Below are 17,477 nucleotides of genomic sequence, written 5' to 3' on the forward strand. Positions count from 1 at the left end.
ATGGCGGAGTTATCTGACCGTTTAGTGTTCGGCCGCGAATATACCTACGAGCAGCGATCGCTAACGCTTTCACGTAGGCCAGACAAGCGTCGCCCTGCGTACAGCGCAAAGTTGGACGCCAATGCAGATGCCAAGGCAGATGCCAAGGCGGGGGTCATGTCCACCGATATCTCCCGCGACTCGTCCAAGTCCGCCGGTGCCCAGATGCGCTCGGCTCAGGCGCATAGCTTCTGGAGCCTGTACTCTCCCCTCGCGGCGCGCCTAAGACCCACGTGAGTGGCAACTTGTCACCGCCGCTAGCTGAATCGCTGCATCATACAGGTTTATTGTATGCCACTAAACCTGTGTATAAACGCAACTTGCTTCACTATTAGTGCCGAAAGCAAGTATATAAGTACTTCTGACGAAAGAGGAAGAGTCATTAGTGCCGGTTTAACGTAAGGATTTTTTTTATTCAATTCTATTTCTTTCGCCTCATTCGGTCTATAAAGTTTTTATAACTGTTCGCGGCGGGCCGATACCTCCGATAACGTGGGCGAAGTGCGAAAAGGAATAGAATCGTAATAGAGTCATTCCATTATCCCGGCCTAAGTTATAGCGAGCAATAAGAAACAGCGAAATGTGGCAAGAGATGCAACGCGATTTCACACAGCTCATTTTGATGCTGAACGCATCTAGTGGCCGTCCTTGTCTATTGCGGCCTACTTGGCAGTGGCTTGCAAGAAAACGTGTCGATGCGCTTGCTTTGATAATAGAAAAATGTTGCAGCGAAATAACACACGCGCAAGAAAGGTGAGAAAAAGAGAAAACGGACAGGACAGCCCTATTGTCCTGTGGCAAAAGTCGAATCACTAAACAATAGCACGAGGCCGGTGTGGTCGCCGCGCAGGCGGTACTTCACAGGGGCCGACCTGGCGGGTGCCGTGGCCACTATCCTGGCCATCGCAGTGATCATCCTGAGCCTGGTTGTGGTCACCACCAAACCACCCGGTGGCGGAGAGCAGCAGGTCCTCGTCAGTGGCCACTTTGGTCGCGTCCAGGGACTCAGCCGCAAGGTTCTCGGTCACACGGACGTGTACGCCTTCCTGGGCGTGCCGTACGCGCACCCGCCTCTGGGAGAGCTGCGATTCCGGCGCATCTTCTTTGAATACGACTTCATCATCGGCCAGGTGCACTGTTGATTACATTCTAATGCTAAAAGTTCACACTAAGGTTGTTTATGACAGTTGAATAACTCTCGAATAGCACTGCCAGTACTAGCTGCCCCCTTTGCCGTCGTACGAAGAGCGTTCACCATGCATGCATCTATAGGTTCGCATACACGGTCCGATCCTGAGGTTCTTCGAGCGGAATAGCCTCTCATTCATGCTTTATATGATTTTCTTTAGTGATTCAGTATGCTTTATTCAGTCACTGCCAGATCGGGCACTTTAAAACTGAAGCGCCAAGCTGCATAAGGGCCGATTGAGAAAAATAAAGAAAAATTAAGCCACCGGCTTGGCTGCGAAAGGACTCGCGATGCCATCGAATGCATGAGCCTGACGAGGAAGTTCTATTTTGACGAGTGTGGCCGTGAGGCCTTGTGAGAACAGGTGAATGCCGAAACACAGATGGGTCCCATTATTTTATGGGTCATTAAGGGATTAATTATGGATGAGGTACGATACCAACACCGAGTTTGACGCAACCGATCTCATTCCCTCGCTGCAAGTCTCGTAGGGAAGAGGAGATTGCTCGGTGAAAATGTGGCAACATCTACAAGTAACAACAAAACAAAACAATAAATGCGTGTACATGCACCAATTTAATTAGATTTTTTTATTATTCCTATATGCAAGCGTTACAATGTCTGACTCGATCTGACCCTCCATCGCGTCGACCTCCGCAGGGCCCGCTGATTGATGCGACTGTGCCCAAGGCCGCGTGTGAGCAGAGGGCACTTGACGACGATCCGCTGGCGACTGTGTCCGAGGACTGCCTGCACCTCAACATCTGGACGACGTCGCGAGAGTGTCTCTCTTCTCAGTGCGCCAACAAGAGCGTGCTTGTCTTTCTCCACGACGGTTCTTTCCAGACAGGCGGCAACAGAGACCCGCTATACGACGGAATGTACGCTCTCGCTGTTGACTGGTTATTTGGCAACGCGAAGGTTAGCGATAGTTAGTACTTGGCCCTGCGAACAGTATTTTTAGCAAAACGCTGACGGAGAACTGGAGACCGCAACCCAAGCACAGGCCTTTCGCGATCCGCTCCTCTGACTGCTTTATGGTACCAAGAAAATCACAGATGCGCCACTTGAGTGCGACTACACACACACTTCATGATTCTACGCAGGTGTTCTGTAATTCTAGCTATGAGTGAGGCTAGCGGAGCCGCAACATTGACAGAGAAGGCGCGAAGTGTACGAGGTCAAAGCTGAAACTTAAGGTGCAAATTTTAGTCGGAAAAAGCAGCAGTTTATAAAGATATGATCGGGGATCATATTTTGTAAGGGTTCTTTTCATTTAACGATCTATTTTATCCGACGTCATTGGTCCGCAAGAAGCTGCGCCCAGTTCTCGCCGAGACAACTCTGTGGCATGGACGATAAACAATGAATAAAACAGAAGCAGAAGAAGCCTTACAAAATATGGCCCCAGGGGTACAAATTCGGCGATGCTGTGACTGCGACTGGAAGCGCATGTATGTACGCATTGAAGAACGTCCAAGGCGGTAGTTCGACGAGACTTTGTTCGAGCATAGAGCAGCCTAGCTCCTCGGAGGTAGTCTCTGCAATTTTTTTATGCAAGTTATTTGGGGCTTTCAGGAAATGTAGTCAAAATGACTTCGATCGACTCTACAGAGTTCGAATTCATAAGGTTTTTGTTCGTAAGAACTGTTTGTCATGTATGCTGACCACCTTCGCTTATCGTATATGCAGCATTATGATTGGTTGACATCTGCTCTTACGAACAGTACAACTGTAAGCACTGTGTGTAAGTGTTAATACAGGGCCAGGTGTGTACCTAGCCCTGAGAGTCCTCGGGAGTTTTCGCGAACACATGGGGCGCAGCCCGCGTAGCATGCAAATAGTACTGTGTTTGTGTTCGCGGCCCTGCAGATGTGTCTTCTCGGGTACTTTTTTACAGTTTAAAAGTTTGCAGTCGCAATGGCTGTTTGACCATGAGCCTGCCGCCTTTTCAAATGTCGTGACTGCATCTTTAATGCGATTAGCATTCTTGGCCCGACGATTTAGGACTGCGTAAAGAATGCTTCAAGAAGCACGAAACATTGCGCCAGCGATGCGATCTCGGAGGCCATACAAAAAGGACGGTCATGCCACTAGGTGTCGCCGCTTGTCCCGAGGGAAGCGCGAAAGCGGAGCCCGGCTGTAGTACACGGCTCATACATGACGCGTTTCGGTCATGGCAATACGGTGTGTCGCTACATGGCTGGAATGCTTATTGCATTAACGTCGACCGCAATCGTGAGATGGGTTCTACTGGAATTTCGTTTATTCTAACATTAAAATTGTATAGCTATCGCTCACAGCCGTTTTCTTTTTACTGAAATCGCGCAACATCATAAAATTTTTCTTGGTCCACGTCGTTCAATCATTGTCACGTCTGGTTTGTCCGGAAAGGGAAGAGGAAAAACCAACCGTCATACGCTCATCTCACCATCTCTGAATCGAGCCGTTGCAGGGACATGAAAAGGTGTTGTGACCTGCCCGAAGTGATAAGCCCGGACTGCGCCCGGTTGCGCAAACCTCTTCTTATGCTTGAACTGTTCGCAAGAGCAGGATCTACTGAATTGTGATGTCGGACATGAAGCGAACGTACTCGGCCAAAGGCAAGAAGCACTCACGAACTGAAAGGTTGGTGAACGCAGCCCCAGATCAACAACGATGCTTAATACTTTATAGGAGGATGAGGAATAAGATATGCAATCTCTTGGCTAAACTTTAATGAAAACACGGCAACAGTAAGCGCTATAGAGACGCGTGTCACTGTATGTTCCCTATTGTGATTGGATGGCACCTGTCCTTACGTACCACTCTGTAGAGCATGCACTGCTTTGAGAATACGAGATCAGAAACTGAATTCACAAAACTTTAAGTGCTGTTTGCCATTTGTTGGCCGCCTTCGCCAGTCGTATATCCGGCACCATCAGTGGTTCTTTGCGGTACGGGCTCTGTTCCACCTGTTCCGCAGGTATTTGTCTGGCCTTGGCGACGTGGTTGTCGTGGTGCCCAACTACCGCCTGGGTGCTCTGGGCTTCTTGAACAATGGCACCTCCGCTGCGCCCGGTAACGTGGGCCTCTACGACCAGCTGTTAGCTCTCGAGTGGACGCGCCGCAACATCGGCCGGTTTGGTGGCAACAGCTCAAACTTGGTGCTAGTTGGCTACGGCTCCGGCGCAGCGGCCGCCGGCTACTTGCTCGCTAGCCAGGCCGCCGGCGCGCGCGAAGCAGTCGTGGTACCCAGGCGTGTTATCCTTATGAGCGGAAGCCCTCTGACGAGGTATACATATGTTTATGCAACATCATTTTCCATGAGGTTGCAAACATCATAGATATGCAACTAAACATATACATTCGTGTGCACAAAGGATCGCTTTTCGACACCGTTTAATTCGTTGTCACGTGGTGACACAACCGTCGTTATTTTATTCGATTATATGGGCACACCACGGGCATTTTTGTCGTCGACGTCGCCGTGAAGTTCCGTATAAAGTCCAACGGCGATAAAACCGTCGCCGCGCGCCGTACGCTGTGTGTGCGAGTGAAAGCTTGCGAGGGTGAGCCGGCAACCGCAGGTTTATCCTTTCTCAAGTGAACCACTTAGTAGAGAGGAAGGCGGCCGGAAACGCGCGGCCTTCGTTCGCGCGCGAGGCACGAGGAGGAGGCGATGGAGACGGGGGGGGGGGGGGGGGGTGCGTTCTGCTCTTACGGCTGCTGCTCACGTAGCTGCCGCGCGGGCGCCGTATCTTGAAAGCGATCTGCTCTGTGGCCGAAGTGTGCCCCCGCGGTGGCCTCCTCTTCAAAGCGATCTGCGATGGGTACAAAGTGCAAACGCGCATGCGCCGAGTACCGGTAGCTTCGTATGTGCTGTGCTTTCGACGTTAGTTTGCCTTGAAGCGAGACGCGAGACAGCGCGAAGGTCAATTTGCCCGCTGCTGCTGGCGCGCTTTCTCAATCGTCTTAAACAGTTTCCGCGGTCATCAAGCCAGATGTTTTCATGTTTACCTGTGCGCGCGTGACACCGTGCTTGTTTATTTAGTTAGTCAGCGAATATTTACTACTTTGTACGGCCGAGAAAACTACTATCCTTACTTCTTATAGCTGTCTACTAATTTGTTATCGCAATCAATGCTTCGCCTTTCCGGTGAAACTGCGACTTTTTTTTACTTTTTTTTCTTTTACTACACCAATTTAAACAATTCAAAGCACCATTAAAACACAATCCCGAATGCCGTGCACGCTATCCAATATTGGTTACGCAAACACGCATGCATGCACGCACTGGGTGGTCGAAATACTAGAAAACATCGTAGTGGATCCAAGGGCTGTATTTATAGTTCGATTCTGTCAATTTCCTGTCAGTGAGTGGCCGATATCGGCGATAGGGAAGGCGTAGCCTAATGGCTGCCAATGACGATCGACAAGAAGATTGAAAAACAAAAATAATCATTACATTACGCGGCCCCAGAGCGGCATAACGCAGCCGCCTTGTGAAAGTTCCGCTCGGTTACATTTCAGATATCCCGACAACACTGTGACCGCGGGCCGGCACGTGGCCGAGCAAGCCAAAAGGATGCGCTGTCTGAACTTTGGCGAGCCGGACTTCAAGTGCATGCTCGAGGCGAGCGCGTCGCTGATCATCCAGACGGCCGTGCCTCCTCTCTTTTTCCCTTCTTTCACGGGGCTCATACCGTTTCCTCCTCGAGAGATGCTGCAGAAAGAAGAGGCGAGTATTACATCTGGCCCAGTAACAATGTCATGCCGAGGCTTGGGACGCTTGAGTTCTTCCATCTCCTTAGATCTCAGACGCTATATACGTTCTGGCAGAGCAGGTGACACATGTTTCCAAGCAAGCGACAGGCGAGCCCACGAGATGGCACATGGGCTCTGTGCTATAGGACGCGACAACCTAAGAATGCAGCGGCATTAGTACCACCGTCCAGCTCAAAGATCATTTGTATAAGTGCGCCGACCAATTAGGTTTGCTCTTCTCAATGGCGTCAAGCGCTTTTCTGCATTCCTGCGTGTTTATGACGGTTGATTTCACCGTACAGATCTTCGTGTAACTATAGTTTTACGATAAAACGTGAACGTCTTGACTAGTTGTATGGGAGATCACAATATCAGGACTCAGCCAAAGGCAATATTATTGCGATAGCAATTTCATGGACACTCCAGGCGCACTTCCGCCGTCGGCGTCGCCGTGATGTTCCGTATGAAGTCCAGGTGCGATAACGTCGTGGCCGCGCGCCGTTTGCTGCGGGTGCGAGTGAAAGCGTGCGAGGGTGAGCCGAGGATGGCCGCTCAATTTCGCGCACGCAGGAGACGAAGGCGGGTGCGAAGCGCGCTGTCTTCCATTCCGCGGAAGGGGGGGAGGGGACGAGTTTAGCGGGATGAGGGCTAATGGCTTCTTGTGCGCTGTGTCCTCGCCGCTTAGTTCGCGTTGAAGCAAGACTCAGGCAGCGAGTAGGTCGATTTGCTCGCTGCTGCTGCCGCTCTTCCTCACCACGGACACTCGCTTTTATAGCGAGGGTACGCGGTCATTGCGTGAAATGTGTTAATGTTTGCCTGTGCACGCATGACACCATACTTGTAGTTCGTTAGTAAGCGAATGTTTAAGAGTGTATACCGTCAATAAAACTACTATGCTTACTTCGTATAGCTGCCCAATAATTTGCTATCGAAATCGATGCTTCGCCATTCGGGCGAAACTGCGACTTTTTTTTTTTGAGTCAGCAACAACGAGCTTTTATTTTCCAGTTAGCCTAGCTTTTCATTAGCAGACCAATAGCACTTAAGCTGTGAGCGGACCCCAGTTACCGTTAAGTCGGGGACAAGTGCTGGTTTTACCTCGTTCGAGGACCATGCACGGAGGGCAGGTGCACTGCGGTTTTGTGGGTGGAATTTGTTGACAATTCTTGGGTTATTGTAGCTGAGTTATAGAGCGCTTTGGTTTGTTACAGCGTCGCAGGTTTGTCATAATGCCTCAGGCTATTATAGCGCAGTATATGGCGGCGCATGCGTTCAATCTCGCAGAGCTAGTACAAGCACGCGTTGCTGAAGCAGCGTGTTTTGTACAATTCTTTCTCTTCTGGCGTACATACGTATGTAACAGTAATACCTTCCTATCTCAGCTTCGAAACACCTCCCTAAATTTCCTGAGCGCGAAAGACGACGTATACCATTTAGTGAACCCACGTGGAGTTGTTTTCCAGCCCCATTTCGGAGGCGCCACCTATCACACACTCGCAACACTACTAGTTTATCTTTATTATCCCTCTGTGGCACGAAGACATGTATAACCACAGATGCATAACCACAGATGCATGTCGAAATTCTGCTCTGTCCTGTTGTGTTTTCACGGGACATTAATGTAAATTGCTTGCATATTGTTGTCGCGTAAGCTTACGTCGCTGCCCCTTCTCCCCAGACCCGCATAACCGGCGTGGAAATACTCCTCGGCCACATGGACGACGAAACGGTGCACGCCGTGCAGACTGGTGCAGACATTGTCGAGTCGTCCAGCAGTTACGAAACGACGACCGCAGACGAGCTCTTCCGTTCACTCGGCCTCAACAGTTCCGCCGTTGACGCCTCCATCGAGAGATATAAGAAGGTATGTACTACGTCATCCAATCGTGTAAAATCTTTAAGTTAGGATTGTGAGTCAGGATTTCGCACTAAAAATCGGAACTCTGCAATAACAGGGATGTTAGCATTCTTATTTTCCGGTTTTAAATTTTAGTTAGCGCGTTTGCTTTCACAAAACTGATCTATCGTACAGGCTCACGTAAGTTGAAATAACTACGTCAAGTACAAAATGAAGTGGCAATTATTCTTACAAAAAATTCTGGCCCGAGAACGTTTTTGTGAGCACATGTAGGTCGGAGATTCAGGTAATATCAGGCACAAAACGGAGGCGGCTGCTGCTTTTACGAACAGTCCTAGCGTAACAACTTTTTTATTGCGAACACAGGTCACGGGTTCGTGTGCACAGCACTTTTGTTCGTATGACAGCAGCGTACGTGATATGGGACTCGGCCATTTCGTGGCATACTTAACTGAAATATGGCGCTTATTACCTTGAAAACGCAAGACATAAGCGATCGGTTTTGCCTACACGAAACGTGATCTAATACTAACACTAATTTCTTGCTCGAAGAGAATTACTCTAGCAAAATGATGTTTTTAACAATATTTTTTTTTCGAAATTTGCCTTTTAGAGTCAGGCTTACTGTTATCGCACGACTGCGAATAAACGAGTTTATAAAACGAGTTTACATTGTTTATCCCAGTTATTTGTCCTTGGCCAGAAGTAGCCGTCGTGTCGTAATCATCGTATATACTTGTCGTGTCGTCATCATCGTTGTTGCCGTATTACGGTTGTCGTCATTCCTATTGGGTTGTCGTCGGCCAGCTGTCAATGTAGTGGGTTACATTTAATGTTTCCCTTTTGATGACTTTTCACACCGTTAGTATTTTTTTTTCAAAAGTTGTAGTACAGTAAGCTTTACTACAAGAAACACCTCATATTTGTTAGCCTCCTTCCGCATACCAATAAATACGCATAGCGGCCAAGATTGACGGTGAAGGGAGAGATCACTGCTATCCTGTCGGTTTCCGGCATCTATTGCAGGCAAATCTTCTGGTTCGCTACAAAGGATGAAGCGCACTGCACTGCGCTGTCACACTTCAGTTGCTTCAGTATCGGTTTATGCTAGGTGAAGTAAGACCTATCCGTCAATATCTTGCATGCTTTGATTTTGATGGATTGGCCTTCCATCACCCGCGAGGTTGCCATCTGCATCGACATAAACTTGAGCGTTCGGAGAACGTTAGATAAAAATTTTACAAACGGGAAAATTGATCGAGAGAAACGACGAAAAAAAGGAAGGGACACCAGCAGCCGTGATAACTGCGTTGCTCTTTCCCTATGTTTTCCATTTCGGCCACAGCTAATCGTGATCGGCTCCGTACGATGCTATCCGCCACACACTCGCGTGTTCCCTTTCATAATGCTCATGATAGTACGCTTTAAGCACGCATGGCAGCTACATTTGTGCCACCCTTACACAATAGACAGTACCTGTGCCGCGATGCAGCCATGATAACTGCGCTGCTCTTTCCCTAGGTTTTCCATTTCGGCCACAGCAAATCGTGATCGGCTCCGTACGATGCTATCCGCCACACACTCGCTTGTTCCCTTTCCTAATGCTCATGATAGTTCTCTTTAAGCACGCATGGCAGCTACATGTGTGCCACCCTTACACAATAGACAGTACCTGTGCCTCGATATGTGCAGGGACATCGATCTTTGTGGCAACAGCATAGGAGGCCTCCTTTGTTCCTCAAAAGTAATGATCTTAATGGTTATAGCTAACAACGCGGCTAAGACAAAGGCGAGTGACACAATGCGTTGTCTTCGTTTTTGTCACACTGTTAGTTATAATGATGCACCAGTGCCAAACTTACCGAGTTTTCCCTTTTCCTAAGTGTTACAAGCTTCTTGCGGTCGGCGCTTAGTATGGTCTTGTCCTCAGGTCCGTGATGTAGCCTACTAGTATATTCCCTCTCACCCATTCAGTGCAATGAAGTGAAAGCTATGAGTCGTGTCAGCCAACCAAGAAAAAGAACCGGAAGAAGTGCTCCTCCACTAATCGCTTTTGATCGCGTGATGCCGACTGAATGCAAGTTTCGCGGAAGGATTAGCAGCTCACAATGGGTGAGCCCTCCTGCCTGGCTCTTGTTATTGATTGACGGACATGCAGCCGTTGGCTGCGTTATACTGTGCGCTGTAGTCGAGTTTTGCGTAAATGAGTTTTGTGGCACCACACTCGGCTAGTGCAGAAGTACAGCGGGGAGACGACGGAGGTGTTACACCAGATGCTCGAGGACCTGCTGGTCGCGTGCCCCGTACGCGAATTCGGACAAATTCTGAACTCGGCGGGTGAAAATCGCATCTTCCGCTACCTCATCTCATCCAAGACCAATGGTTCGGTGGTCAAGGCGGGCGACATGCTGCGGCTGGTCTTCGGGAAGCCCTTCCTGAAACCGCTCGAGCACGACAGCATGCGGCCCGCTAGTGAGCAAGTCATCAACCTTTGGACGAGCTTCGCCCGGACAGGGTGCGTCCTGGCGAGCATATTGCTTTGGCCATAATGTATACTCGTTCATTCACTCACCCCAAACGCGGAAGGAAAGTGGTTGTGTATACAGGATATCCCACTATGCGTATGAAAGGGAGCACCTATTCAGGGCTCAAACAGATCAGCACTGAGGCTCCAGATCTCACTGCGGAACATTCATTTTACACAGCGCCAATAAACACGGACAAGGGTGAACACGAGACGAGCGCTGTAAGTTCTCCCTTGTCCGTGTTTTTTGGCGCTGTGCAAAATTAATTAACCGTACCAATTAGCTCGCGCCCAAACCCTTATGAGTCACTTGCTTATGAAACTTGCTGTGTAGCTCTCCGGGCAAGGTGGCGTTCCTTCTGCATTTTTTTTTATGTCGGTGTGAAAAGAAACATTTGTTACACTCTTGAATGAAAGTCAGGTGTTCCCACTGATACTGATCCGCACGGTACGGAGTCATCTGCCCTTGACAAGAGCATCTTATTATTACTCATTCTGATATAACATCAACGTTTTATCTAGCAGATTGGAAATAAGTAACTGATACAAGGCCTGTCTACAAGTCATCATTCCACATTTACAATATATCGGCGATTGAATAATAACGATTCGTTCCTTCTAAGAGTGTATGATCCTGCCAGCTTCTGTAAAAAAGACCACATTCATGTTGTTAATTTGTCAATAAAATGTGGTTTCAAGGTTCTCGGCATCGCCGATGACGTATAATCACCGTATTGTCTATTACATTATTCACCAATTCTGACATGATGGTCGATCATGGGAGGATTTTACGGAAGACTTATGAACCGTGGCTCTTATTTATGCAAATGTTTATACTCTACAGCTTTTCGAACAGCAGATGCCAGTCGATCGTGACGTTAGACAAATTATTATTGAAGGCTACTAGTTAATGGCGAAGAGCACTTACGAACGAAAAACTTTGTGGTTTGAGCCTCGGGCCCGCATTTACAAAACTTCTCTAACGTAAAAGCGGTTTCTCATTCGCCGGCGCTCGGCCTCCCACCTATTATGACAAAGATGTGCTTCATAACGAAACGATTGTCGTAGTGATGGCCCATCGTGGACTGCTCTTGAGTATGCGAAAACTTTTGCGAGTACTGTTCCTAGGACTTGGCAAAGCTGCTCTTGCGCAAGAAAAAGTGGTAACTTCCAACGCTGACCCACACGAAAGACAATGACAGTAAAGACGCCGGCTAACGACGAGTACTTCATATGACTGTAATCATGTCAACGAAACAATACAATAGACAACACAGACCTTTAGAGTAAGTAGTCTGCGCACCGCGAACCAGGGGCCGCTACAGGCGCGCCGCCATTGAAGGCCTTCTCGAGAGCAAGCAGACATCAGCCGCCGCCGGCCGCTCCAATAACGTTCCGCTGGGAGGCCGAGGATCGCTTAATACTATGGTACTATTTATTTAAAATGTCGAAGAGTAGATGGAAGACGTGCTCTGATGTGAACTGCAAAAACGGCACCAGACACTTGAAGGTGAGAGATGAGATTGTGTGCGAGCTTCATCCGCATCAGCTGCACAAGGAGTGCCCGTGTTCATGACCATTCATCATGCAGACCTTTCCGCAAGGCGAGCACAACACGATCAGCCACCAGCGCTAAAAATATCCGGTTGCCGGCAACGACCGGAAACCGATTGCCGGTAATGACAGCTAGGCTAACACCGCTTGCAGCAATAACGCAGCGTTATGCCACTGCGCCTGAAACAAAATATCACAGAATGTTGAACTTCGATACGCATGTAAGTCAGCGCTACGTCCTCGACTGACTGAAGCACGACTGATTCACTCGAGCAACTTCGCTTTCCATAGAAGCGAAGTCAAACTTGGAATAATAGGCGGGCATCGCGAGTTTTCTCGCTGTGCCGTGAATCAAACAGCAGGCGAGCGATCGCTCGGCCACTTGCAACATTTTTCTGAAAGCGTGAGCGACTACATTTTCATCTGCGCTGTAAATAATCAGAAAATATTTCCCAAATTGAGTTATCTCGTCAGCGCTGGTGACAATAATGACGTGGTCGGAACCAACCACTGTGTCCGGAGCAGGTCGCAAACAGGCATTTTCTGACCGCGCACACATACTTATATTCCCGAAGGAATTTCTTGCACATGTAATGTTAACGACAACACGCACACTGTCGTTCGTAGCAGTCTTACAAGTCTACCGTTGTAAAGACTCGAATATAACGGGTAAAACCAAACATCAGTCCACTACATTCGTCTCCTTCGACCGGTGAGCTTGCACACAATAAGATAGCAATGCAGACGGAACGGATAAATGGAAGGTATACTTACACTGCCTCTGCAGTTTTAACCAAAGTTTTGTGTCGTCTACCTGCTCACCGTAGTGGCTGAAGAAGCGGCTGTCTGAGCCGTGCCTGCGGCCGCCGTAGCCATCGTAAACAAGCGAACAAACGCTCACCTAAAGGTGCTCATTGCCGGGCACGGTCATGTGACCAAATATGGCGGCGCCCATGGGTGTGATCCTGTAAAATGTCTACAACAGATATGCGACAAAATACGACAAGGTCCCATTTTGCGACAGACCTGCGCTCCTGCTTTCTGCAAGCACCTCAGCAAAAATCCTGCTGAATTTTACACAATAAATAAATACAACTGTAATTTACCAGAGGACAACATACATTATATAGCATAAACGTTTATAAAGGAACCGTAAAAAAAACGAGAATGATTCTCAATTGTCGCAAGATGGGACCGCGTTGTATTTCTGGCTATAGAATTTTTGTGAACTTAATTTTTTTAAACGTCAGGCTTATGTTGCAAGAACAAAAGTTCAGGGCCCGTATTCAAGAAAAAGTACTTGCACTAAAGATTTTCTTCAGAGCAAATTCATACAACCAATCGTAATATTTGACATATTATTTGCGAAAGTGCCCTGCCAATGACATACAGGTCTTACTAACGAAATGCTTCGTGAATTCGGCCCCAGCTGAAGATAAACTTAGCTAGCACCTGGAGGTGTGCAAGACTCAAGCTCTGTCTGCAAGATAAACAAACCAAAAGATAACTTGAGGAGCCTTCACGCCATGTACGTGAAAGACATCGCGACACAGTTAAATACTAAATAAGGGCAACTGAACTGAAACGAAATGACAGTAAGAAGGACAGAACGATGTGCTAGAAACCTGTGGTATCATTCGGAGTAGCGCCTGTTTTCATGTGTGTGCAATCATACTATTCATAGTATGTGTTCGCAAGCACCATAATAGTGACCCGTCTTTCTATCCGCAGGAGTATCCCTGACATCAATGGGCTCATCTTCGGCCGGTATACCTTCCGCATAGCCCGCGCAAGGAAGAAGTACGACGAAATTTTGGATAGTCGCAAGGAATACTGCGAGTTTCTAGCCGAAGTTGATATGCAATGACGCATCAGTTCAAGGGGAAGTGAAGACGCGTAGGGGAGCTGGTGATAGGTAAAACGTTTTTAATGTGTTTTTTTTTCGAGTGTATACACAAACTTCACACTCTGAGAATGCGCGTACTGTTTCTATGAACATTAAAATGATGCACAAGAGCACAAGGTCGTGAGCTCAAGTCCCAACAGTAGCCAAATACCGATAGGAACAAACTTGATTTAAAAAAATGTTTTCTGTAGGTTTAATATGGGACCGGAACTAAAAGCCACGAACGTGGCTTGAAAGTTTTCCCAGGGCCGAAGTAGTAAATATGTTCGCAAGCTGCATCTCGCAGCCTGCCTTGTGTGTCTTCTTTGTAGTGTTTTTCATTTGCTGCATTCTATTAACTTTTTGAAGCACAGATTGACCAACACGACCTATGAAACTGTGCGATTCATCACGCTTAATGCGAACAAATCTAGGAACTATAGCACGTAGAACAGGGCTCGTAAGGTGGCGTAGGAACTTATCGCTAAAGTAACTGAAAATAAAAAGAAAAGACAAACAAAACCTCTCCCGGTGGCGCTAATAAAGCGATTCCTTTTTGCTACCACCATCATCACTGCAATCGTCATCACGATCATTAATTGTAACCGTAGCGACAAATGAAAGAGAACAACATGTAGACAATTGGGTAGGGTGGTTAACACGAACAGCGTCCGGTTGGTTACCCTACACAGGGTAAGAGAAATGAGGGAATAGAATGATGAGCGAAAGAGAAGGTTCCCTGAGCACACGTGCGTACAAGGAAAGTGCCACGTGATAAAAGGAGACAACACAGGCCCGTTGACTTTAAGTGATAGAGGAATAACAGTAGTAGTGCACATGGCAGTGTCATTGGCAAACAGATCAAAATCCGTTACAGAACAGAGCTCAAGGAATAAATTGGGTGGGGTGACAAAATTTAGCACGTGTCTATTTCAATGCTTGGTTCCGTTTTATGCTGTATACTGACAGCTAGCACTTCAGCTTAAAGCAAAGTACGTTGGCGGGTTAGTTGGTAATGGGTCTTGAAAACGGAAGCGCTACACGCACACAAAACTAAGGGATTAGGCACACCGATAAGTGTCCGTGTGCCTTTTGTGAACTCGCACGTCTGAACTTCACAACATAACCCATTTCATGCCCCGTGGTACGGAGGCGTAAACCATTTGACGCTCGAGCGCCACTGATAGTTGAAGCAAGGCTTGCGCACTTGGGGCACATCGGGTAGAGCTGCCGCTCATTTTTGGTTTCTCGATAGCTGTTACAGTGCATCTGGTGAAATCGACGACCGCTATTCTCTCGGATTCGCGGAACAGGCAAAACCTACCCGCGACACCTGCAGACGCTTTCTGCGCCATCAGGCGCGGGATCAATGCCTTTTATGTCGAATGGAAACAGGTGGCGCAAAACGACGATGACTGGAACTTGGAGTAACGGGATACTACCAACTATAGAGTGGGTAGTTGGCGCAGAAGCGGGCCTCAACTACCAACTACCATCTCTAGTGGGTAGTTCTATTACTCTATTACTGTACGTCCTATTCCTCTATTTGGTAGTTAACAATGCACGGTATGTTACTCTATGTTCCCGTAGTCGTCATTTTGCTTCACCCATTGCCCTTCGACATGAATTACCAACTCTCTCAAAGCAAGATCCTGCTTGAGCAATGTCTTTCAGATGGTGAGACGCGGTTGTAGTGCTTAGACGAAATTGACGCGATCGTACGCTCCCTCGGGAACGATGCCTGCAGTCGCGTTGAGAATCCAGGGCATGAAATGCGACACACTGGCGTACACCCCTGGGAAGGCAGCCGAGCCGCAGCCGACGCCGAAGGACACGACGCCGACGAGTTCATAGTAGGTTTCGCCGCCACGATCCACGTTCACGACCAGCGGGCCCCCAGAGTCTTGCTGCGAGCAATATTTATTTATTTTCACTTACGGCGCCCCATAACAGCGGTTATTAGCAGGAATAGGCAATTAAAGTAATGGTGAACAGGTAACTGACAGCACAATCAAGATAGTTAGGGGAAGGTGGAAGAAGGAAAGTGGCATTCAAAAGCACAGTAAGACCAGTTAGATAGGTAGGATGCATGCCGGGAACTGCGATCAGCTTCACCGTGAAGAGAACCATGGTAAGATAGCGTGCAGAAACCAGCTGTCAGAAGACTGCAAAACCAATGGCCCGTGACGTCACGCATATCTTAGTGTCTTTCAAACATTAGTTAATCGTTTACCAATAAGAAAACATTCCGCAGAACTCATCTCACAATGACTGCCGGCGTTAATTCGTTTAGCATTGAAGCAATGTAGCAACAATCTATATCAACGAAGGCACTTATGCTATCTGTATGTAGCGGGGGAAGCTAAGAACGTTAAATTAACAAAGCTGCGTTACTGCAGTTTCTCTACAGTCTACAGAGTGCACACGTTCAGACGCCACAATGAAAGCTTCATGCACTAAACGCGGCCTCCCAACAGCAGCCGGTATTTTTCGCGATGGATCTGTAAAATTTGGGTTTAGTATATTTGACATCGAAAGAACTAGAACGATTGCATAGGCTTCTGTTTCAGGAGTAAACTTTTTATTTATTGTCAGCTAAAGGATCGGGCGTTCTCACTTTTATCAGTCGAACATGCACTTAAACACGAGACTACGAAGAACAGCTGTGGCGTTAGGATAGAGGTGTAAAAGAAGCGTAATGACGTTGGTTTACACGTCACAGATTACGTTGGTATATAGTTCTATGCGACACTAAACGTTTGCCAACGTCTCGACTGGGAGGTGCAAGTGATCATACATTTGCAATGGGCGGAAACGCGTTAAACGTCAAGCATGACGTGTCGTATTTCTCGGTACATGCATCGCTACCTGCAGTTCTACCTGCTCCGAGAGACCAATAGCGTCTTTGTTTGGAGAGTTTGATGGAAGTCATCGAGCAGCTTCGCGTCTACTGATTTCCACGCATTTTTACAGAAAATATGGGTAGAATATAGAACGAATCCAGCAGGCCACATTTATGTAACGCTCCCATTAGGGTCCAAATAATGTAAATCGCTAATCGCGGCTCTTTACGAACAAATTTACCGCGTTATTTGAAAAGTGCACAATCCAAAACCGCGCATATCGACTCACCTGGCAGGCGTCGACACCACCGTCCGTAATGTTTCCGGCGCAGACAAAGTGCTCGTTGACGCCGTGCGGAAACTCGCGGTCGTAGCTACCCAAAGAGCGGTACGCTCGGTCGCATGCGGCGTTGTGCACTAGAGGAACTTGTGCTTCTTGGAGGACAGTCTGCAGGGTTCCACCTGAGTAAGTAAAGCACTGTCGTTATAACGGTGATTTATACAGGCGTCAAATGGCATATCGTCCGTCTTAAAATGGTTTCCCGGTCACTGCTCGCGTTAAGTTATAGCTCCTATGGGGAGACAAAGCTGCAGAGAGGATGAGGACAAGGGTTATCTTCGACTTTATGGCTTGCATTGCTGATGCACTTCATCTAAACGCGTTGAATCGCCCCATAGGCATGCGCGCCGTGACAACGTTGGCCGCGACCAGCGGGAATGCTTATCTAAGACGGTCACGCGCACACGCACACGCACACACTCACACACACACGCACACACACGCGCGCACACACACTGACAAAGAGTACTTATGAATGAAAAGCTTCATGAATACGGCT

The 17,477-nt window shown here is 48.0% G+C and overlaps 3 protein-coding genes across 5 annotated transcripts in view; 2 read left to right on the forward strand and 1 right to left on the reverse strand.

Annotated features, from left to right (window-relative positions):
* On the forward strand, positions 1 to 8,888 carry LOC119448596 (cholinesterase 1-like). Its single transcript, XM_049666425.1, has 7 exons — positions 1 to 272; positions 890 to 1,169; positions 1,889 to 2,109; positions 4,194 to 4,502; positions 5,741 to 5,948; positions 7,653 to 7,838; positions 8,859 to 8,888. The coding sequence occupies exons 1-7, from the start codon at positions 1 to 3 to the stop codon at positions 8,886 to 8,888; spliced, it is 1,506 nt and encodes a 501-aa protein (XP_049522382.1).
* LOC119449965 (uncharacterized) lies at positions 8,849 to 13,777 on the forward strand. The gene is made up of 2 exons (XM_037713284.2): positions 8,849 to 10,347; positions 13,642 to 13,777. The coding sequence occupies exons 1-2, from the start codon at positions 10,106 to 10,108 to the stop codon at positions 13,775 to 13,777; spliced, it is 378 nt and encodes a 125-aa protein (XP_037569212.2). The 5' UTR covers positions 8,849 to 10,105.
* The window catches only part of LOC119448597 (prostasin), a 24,121-nt gene continuing 17,036 nt past the window's right edge, over positions 10,393 to 17,477 (reverse strand). The window contains exons 7-8 of one of the 3 annotated variants that reach the window (XM_049665552.1): positions 16,928 to 17,100; positions 10,393 to 15,702 (exon numbers count right to left, since the gene is read on the reverse strand). In XM_049665552.1, coding sequence (XP_049521509.1) covers positions 15,493 to 15,702; positions 16,928 to 17,100 — 383 coding nt within the window. In that variant the 3' untranslated portion in view covers positions 10,393 to 15,492. The remainder of the gene's footprint in view (positions 15,703 to 16,927; positions 17,101 to 17,477) is intronic. The other 2 variants (XM_049665550.1, XM_037711830.2) reach the window with 2 other exon arrangements.

This window comes from Dermacentor silvarum, chromosome 4 (genome assembly GCF_013339745.2).
Source record: "Dermacentor silvarum isolate Dsil-2018 chromosome 4, BIME_Dsil_1.4, whole genome shotgun sequence".
Classification (NCBI taxonomy): Eukaryota; Metazoa; Arthropoda; class Arachnida; order Ixodida; family Ixodidae; genus Dermacentor; species Dermacentor silvarum.